General features: G+C 36.8%; 2 protein-coding genes across 2 annotated transcripts; both read right to left on the bottom strand.

The window, feature by feature from the left end:
* Positions 1-476: 476 nt before the first annotated feature.
* On the bottom strand, positions 477-1,244 carry LOC138884261 (uncharacterized). Its single transcript, XM_070165335.1, has one exon. The coding sequence runs from the start codon at positions 1,242-1,244 to the stop codon at positions 477-479; it is 768 nt and encodes a 255-aa protein (XP_070021436.1).
* Positions 1,245-1,953: 709 nt separating this feature from the next.
* On the bottom strand, positions 1,954-2,946 carry LOC138884262 (uncharacterized). Its single transcript, XM_070165336.1, has 2 exons — positions 2,745-2,946; positions 1,954-2,633 (listed from the first exon to the last, which is right to left on the bottom strand). Exons 1-2 carry the CDS (start codon positions 2,944-2,946, stop codon positions 1,954-1,956), a joined length of 882 nt encoding a protein of 293 aa, XP_070021437.1.
* Positions 2,947-7,349: the final 4,403 nt, after the last annotated feature.

Here is a 7,349-nt window from a genome sequence, read left to right on the forward strand (position 1 = left end):
TAGGTCTGTATTCTCTTACTATTTCTGGATTAGGTACTTTGGGGGGGCAGAGTAATGGTTGTACAGTTAATTGCTTTATACATAATATCTGTCCGGAAGAACTCTTTAATTGCATTGCAAACCTCCTCCTTAATGATTGGCCAAGCCTTTTTGAAGAAAACTGCATTGTAGCTATCTATTCTAGGAGCCTTCACATTGCCTATTGAGCATAATCCTATATATATCTCTGTATCTGTCACTTCGTCACACAACTCCATTTGTTGTTGATGAGTCAAGGTTGGCCCTTTTTTCATAACCATTATATTAACTATAGGAAGATGTTTGGTTGATGTTCCCATTAGAGCTTTATAGAATTGCATCAGCTCCTCTTTGATATCAACAGCTTCATTAAGGTTCCTTCTTGTTAGTGATTTAAGTTTAGTGATCTGCTTCTTCTATTTCTTCTCTTTCATGATTGATGAGAAGTATTTGTTATTTCAATCTCCCAATTGAATCCAATTAGCTCGAGCTTTTGGCTGTAGTATGCTTTCCTCAATTAGGGACCAGGATTCCAACTGTTGCAAGCAATCCCTTTCTTGGTCACCTAGTGAATCAGTATACTGATTGTGCATTTGCACTTGTATGCTCTTCAACTTATTCCTTGCTTGATCAATTCTCTCTGTAACTCCTTTGTACTCCTCTTTATTCAGTTGCTTGAACCTTAGTTTAAGTTCTTTCAGCTTGTACCAGATACTCTTCATTCTTCCCCTAACGTGATTTTGATTCCATCCTACAGCCACTATGTGGGGAAATTCCGAGTGATCAGCCCAAACATTGAAAAATCTGAAGGGTACTTTGATGTTGGTGGTGGGCTGAGTAATAGGGATCAACATTGGTGTATGGTCTGAAATAAAGGGATCTTTAAAATTGACAGTAAGATGACCATGTTGCATCATCCAGCAATTATTTCCAAATGTTCTATCCAGCCTGCTTCTGACTCTATCATCTCCTTGTTGCTTCTTTGTCCAAGTGCAGTATTCACCTCTACATGGGATTTCAGTTAGATATAGATTATGGTACCATTCTGCAAAATCATGAATATTTGCTAGAGTCACAGGTACTTTAGAAATTCTGTCTTGTGGAGTTAGGATAGCATTGAAGTCTCCACTAATCAGCCATGGTTGTTTCCCAGGTGCCAAACTCTGTAGCTTCTTCCACATATCTTTCCTTTGCTCCATTGCACTGTATCCATACACCACTGCCATATAGCAGGCAAAAGTACTTTTTGTATCTGTAATATAGCAGTGTATGAATTGAGCATCATTCTCAATTTCTTGCACATTGTATGCTTTCTCATCCCACAGGATTCAAATTCTTCCATTAGAGGCATTGTTGTAGTTGCTGATTATCTTCCAATCTGGTGCAATCCATTTTGATATAGCCCCAACATTCTTCTCCTTGACTTTAGTTTCCACTAACCCAGCTATTTTTATGTATTTTTCTTTTAGATACTGCTTTATTTCTTTTTGTTTATACCTCTTATTCAATCCTCTAACATTCCAAATTAACCAAGTCATTGTTGATGTTGTGATTTCCCTCCTATATCAGGAGGTTTGGCTTTTCCTGTCTTAGTTTCCACAGCTTGTAGTGATTGAAATCCATTCATGATTATTATAGCATATCCTCCATCAATTGCCTCATTGTGTTGCGTTCCTCCTTGTGTAAGCATTGTTGTTTTCTTTGGTCTCTCTACCACCTTCTTTGCTAATTGCCAATTCTCCTGTTGGTTAGTGTCCTGTGTATGATGTGCCTAGCCGTTGTACTCTTGAGCTTGATGAGATCCTCTATTCTCTTTAGTATTTGGTTGTGTCTGATCTTGTGTATCCTCTTTCTCCTTTTGTGTGATTGTGCCCTTAGGTATCCAAGTTGGAATTGCTCTCCTTTGTCTTCTGCCTCTTTGTGCCTGCCCTGTTGTTACTTCTTTCTTGGCCTTGCTGCAATCATGCCCAAGTTTGAGGCACTCAGCACAATATTTTGGTTTCCACTCATCAAAATGGCTTGCTGAAAATGTCTTCCAAATGGATCCTCCATTGTTATCTCGCTTGGAATTTCTTTAGTAACATTCACCTCAATTAGGATCCTAGCATATGATACTCTAGTTTGGTTAGCTGTACATTGATCTGCAAATAGAGGCTTACCAATTGCACTAGCCATTTTACTAAGTGATTTATATCTCCAGCAGTTCATTGGCAATTTGGGAAAAGTGACCCACAAAAGAATTTCTGTTAGGAATTCATTTGATATATCAAAATTTGGTGCCCATTGCTTTACAATCATAGGTCTTCTATTAATACTATAAGGCCCTCCATACAAAACTTCCCCAAGATCTTCTATATTTTCGAACTTCACAATGTAATAACCTTCTTCGTGGAGGTAAAGAATTGGTTCAGTCACATTGCACCAGGTGTGAGAAACAAACTGTTTCATGTAATTATATCCAGGTGCCTCACCGATAATGTATACAATCAGAGCATTCTTCCATTTTATGGTTTCCTTCTCGACCTCCTCTTTGTCTAATTTCACTACTACATTGCCATTAACAATGTCTGGTGACATATATGTCAACATCATGCCATTCTTAGCTGCTCTATTGCCTGCAAACATATTAACCTATGTTCTATTAGGCCCTCCTACTTCAGTTGCCTTAGTCTCAAGCTTTTCCCGGTCTTCAATTTCACTGCCCGCCACTTGTTTACTTTTATTACCAGACGATCCAAGCTGGTCAGTTACTTGATTTTCCACTATAATCTCTTTTTTCCCATCATCAGATGATGAATGTTGAATGTCTTTATGATATTGTTGAGATCTGCTTTGATTGTTACTTGATGCTTCTCCCAGATTCACCTGGGTTTTATCCCTAGTTAACGATTTCAGTGATGTTGGCTGGTGGTGTTCCTCAACTGACATCCCACTTAGGTTTAATCACTTTGTTGTTGCGTTTGGTAGCTGCGGTGTATTTACAATCAATGAACTTAACGGAAATTGATTTCCCGACGATGTTGCGAGCTTTAGTGTACTACCTCTTTCTAGTGTTTCAGCTATAACCTTTGCACTTACAGAGCTTCCAACAGTGACGAGTTGTTGTTTTGGTCATCCCCTTCTCCCCATAGCTATTCCTGGTGCGCGTACGTTAGCATAATATGCGCCGAGAGCCTAGAGAGAGAAATTGACGTTGAGGAATGAAAATGCCCCTTGAAAGTTACTCCATCAGTGGCTTACATTTAGCATAAATTATTCGTGCTTTTATAATATACTAGTATCTATAAACGTGTGTTGCACGTTAATAATGGCACATGATGGTTTAATACTTATTTTGTATAAAGGAACAATAAAATTTAATTAATGAGAGATTTTATATAAAATACTACAACAATCATCTAAATGCCGAAAATATTGTTGCATTAGCATATGAATTCAAAAGGAAATGACATCACCAGAACTTACATAAATTATCAATTTAGTTGTTAAGTAGATAATTATGTATTGTAGTTTAAAGGTATCTAATGTGATGGTATCTTACCGAACACTTCTTTATAGACGTTGTTTTTGTATATGTTGCCTTATAATACTTTGATTATTTTGTCATAACCAGAATTCATATTATTGATATTGATATCTCTCTTGAAAGTGCACAATATAGTTATTCGCGTAAGAAAACATATTGTGGTAAATATAGTCCAATATTTAGGATATTTGTCCTTGTGCTTTATTTTTTATTAACTACAAAATATAAACATACTGAAAATTATTTTTACACAAATTTAGAAGGATATTCTTTAGTTTCGGAAGACGAAAGTTGAATTCGAGGATAAACACATACTTAGAAGCACATTGATCAGTATCATAAGTTCTGCATGTATGACGTTATTGTCAAAACTTTTATATATTGTATGTGTACTATCACATAATCTATTCAGCGGATCTGAGTTTTCAATAGCATGACATGCATATTTTTCTTCAAAATCAACCTATATGCAGTGGAAGATCAATTTTAACTTAGTCTATTATATATATGGTCACACTAACATATGTAAGAAATAATGAATTTGACAACAAACATGTACGTTAGAAGACCATTTGGTATTAAAGTATTTAAGTATTCTTCTTGGTAGCAATTGTTGGTATCATCTTCTGATGATTCAAAACTAAAAAATATTTTATTTTACCATAAAACTTAGCAATCAACCTTTTATTTAGTTGATCAACAAATTCATTTCTGCTATCTAAGATAGCTCTTTAATTTCAATCATGTAATTCTTATAAATTGGGTTTTAATCCAATAATGAAAATATTCTCCTTATTAAATGCACTACTATTACCATTGGGGTTGATAACCAAGTATTCTAGAAGAACCAAATAATCTTTTATTGGATACTCTTCTTTGTTTCCGACACGAAGCATGAAATCACTGAATGTAGGATCTGTTCTTACTTTTATATTTTTTGTCATTTGAATATTTTTTATTTGAGGTCATAAGTATAGTTTGGGTAAGCTAACTTTTACAGTTTCTGCTTTCGTCAATTTTGGAACTACTGATCGTACTTGACAGAAATCACCTCCCAAACTATTACTTTTCCACCAAACGGTTCATCAATATCCAATATATCTCTAAAATTCTGGGCGATTGTTTCGATCGTTTGACGCTTAGCCAAAAACACTTCATCCCATATTATCATGTTTGCTTTCCTTATAGATTTAGAACTATTGCTCTGCTTTGATATATTTGTGATGGTTATTTCAGATATTTGAAGAGGTATATCAAATCTAAAGTGAGTTGTACGCCCTCATAATAAAATCGTTGCTAGTGCACCACTGGTTCTTATTTCTAACAATATCATGCCTCTTGATATGATATTTGCAAGTAATGTATGACATATGAAGATGTGACAACCCGACCAGTCGTCTCATGAGTTACCGCTCTATTTCCCCCATTTATGCTTCTTTATGCTTCGTTATCCATGTTTTATGTGATCGGATTGATCAGTTTGAGTTCGGAGAAGATTTGGTAAGAAATGAGGCACTTAGTCTCTTTTGAGAAGGTTTAAGTTGGAAAAGTCAACCGGATGTTGACTTATGTGTTAGAGGGCTCGGATGTGAGTTTCGATGGTTCGATTAGCTTCGGGAGGTGATTTATGATGTAGGAACGTGATCGGAATGGATTTTGGAAGTCCGTAGTAGATTTAGGCTTGAATTGACGAAGTTGATATTTTGGCGATTTCCGGTTGATAGGCGAGATTTTGATATAGGGGTCAAAATGGAATTCCGAGAGTTTCAGTAGCTTTGTTATATTGTTTGGGATGTGTATGCAAAATTTCAGGTCATTCGGACGTGGATTGGTTGGGTTTTTTTTATCAAAAGCGTTTTTCGGAAGATTTTAGAAACTTAGGCTTGAATTCAATGAGTTTTGGGTAATTTGATGTTGTTTGAGGTGTTTTGATGATTGGAACAAGTTTGAATAAGATATATATTTCATCCTTCGCGATTTTTGAAGGGTTTAACCATTTTTGAACTCGAAATTGGGAGCTTTGGGCGATTTTGAAGAGGGAAATCAAGGAGATTTCGTTGAGGTAAGGATTTTGGACTTAAAACACACATCTATGGTAATATTTCATGGATTGGGACTGAAATTTAAGGAATTAAAGGACTAAAAATGGAGGTTTAGAGCTTGAGTTCAAGAGGGCTTAAATTGAGAATTTGAGGGATCATTTGAACTCCGATTCTTGTCTTTTTTATATGTATGAACTCGTGGGGAGACGAGTAATCTAATGATGTGAAAATTTCTGAGTTTCGAGAAGTGGGCTCGGGGCTCGGGTTTTGCTAATTTCGGGATTTTTGGTATTTTTTGATTTGTTTTCGCTTGGGCTTTGTTCCCTTAGCATATTATGACGTATTCATTCTGATTTTGGATAGATTCGACGTGCGTGGAGGTCGATTCAAAGGGCAAAGGCATCACGAGCTAGAGAGTTAGCCGATTCGAGGTGAGTAATGATTGTAAATGATGTCATGAGGGTTTGAAACACCGGATTTGCACATCGTAGTGCTATATTGAGGTGACACACACGCTTGATGATGAGCATGGGGTCGTATACTATTGGGGATTGTGACTTGGTCCGTCCCGATTGATGATTTTACCGCATATTTGATTGTAAACTATGTGTTGTCATCATTATTTGGGTTGAATGTCATAATTGGGCCTAGTGCCAACTATAATAAATTCTTCGGGGCTATTTAGTGATATTTCCTCACTGTTTTGACTTGTTACTTGAACTCAGTCATGATATTTTCCCACTGTTTTTACTATTCAGCCATTCTTTCTCAAGTTTCAAGACTTAAATGATATTTTAATGATGTTTGGGCTGAAAACACTATTTTACTATAGCCCGAGGGGCTTGTGATGATTTTCTTTGGACTGAGAAAGGCCGACGGTCTATATTATGAGGAACATTGATACTGATATAAGGCCGAGGGCCTGAGATACATATATTCGCTATGAGGTGGATTGAATGATATGAGGCTGAGGGCCTAGATTTGATGCCACGAGATGACTTGATATTGCGCTTGGGCGTAAGGGACCCCTCCTAGAGTCTGCACACCCTCAATGAGTGCGGGTACCCATTATGATGTGAGATTGAGCCCGAGGGGCCGAAATTGTTGGTACTGTACCCGAGGGGCGAACCTCTATGTGTTACTTTATCATAACTGTCTGTTAATTACCTGTTTATTTGTTGTAGAAGTACTTTATTTTGCTTTTCATTGGTTTACTGCTTACAAATTACCTATTTAATTGCTTCATTATAGAATACCCTGTGTATACGTGTTTTCTTACTTTCAGTCATTATTTATCTTTATTACTCACTTGGTAGAAGTACTCACATTACTCTCTCCACCCCGCGTGCAGATCCAGGTGCCCCAGAGGCCGAGTGAGAGCTTTTCAGTCGTTCAGCAATTGCCGGGAATTTCGATGTAGCTGCATGACGTCCGTAGCCCTGATTTCTCCTTTCTATCTTATTACTTTTCTGCATTCCTAGACTATCTATGTAGAAGGTTGTTCAGACTTGTATTAGAGGCTCTAGACTTGTGACACCAGATCAGTGTGGGTTGTGTAGTTTCTATGTCTTGTTGACTTCCGCATATCTATCTTGTTGTTTTAAACACTTATTATGATAATTGGTAATTAAATTGTGTTAGCAAATGATTCATCAAAAGTGAAAATGGGTTTTGGTTTGATAGTTGGTCCGGCTTGCCTAGTAATATGATAGGCGCCATCACGATCAGTATTTGGGGTCATGACAGAATATTATTTCGATTCT

Source organism: Nicotiana sylvestris, chromosome 12 (genome assembly GCF_000393655.2).
Source record: "Nicotiana sylvestris chromosome 12, ASM39365v2, whole genome shotgun sequence".
NCBI lineage: Eukaryota > Viridiplantae > Streptophyta > Magnoliopsida > Solanales > Solanaceae > Nicotiana > Nicotiana sylvestris.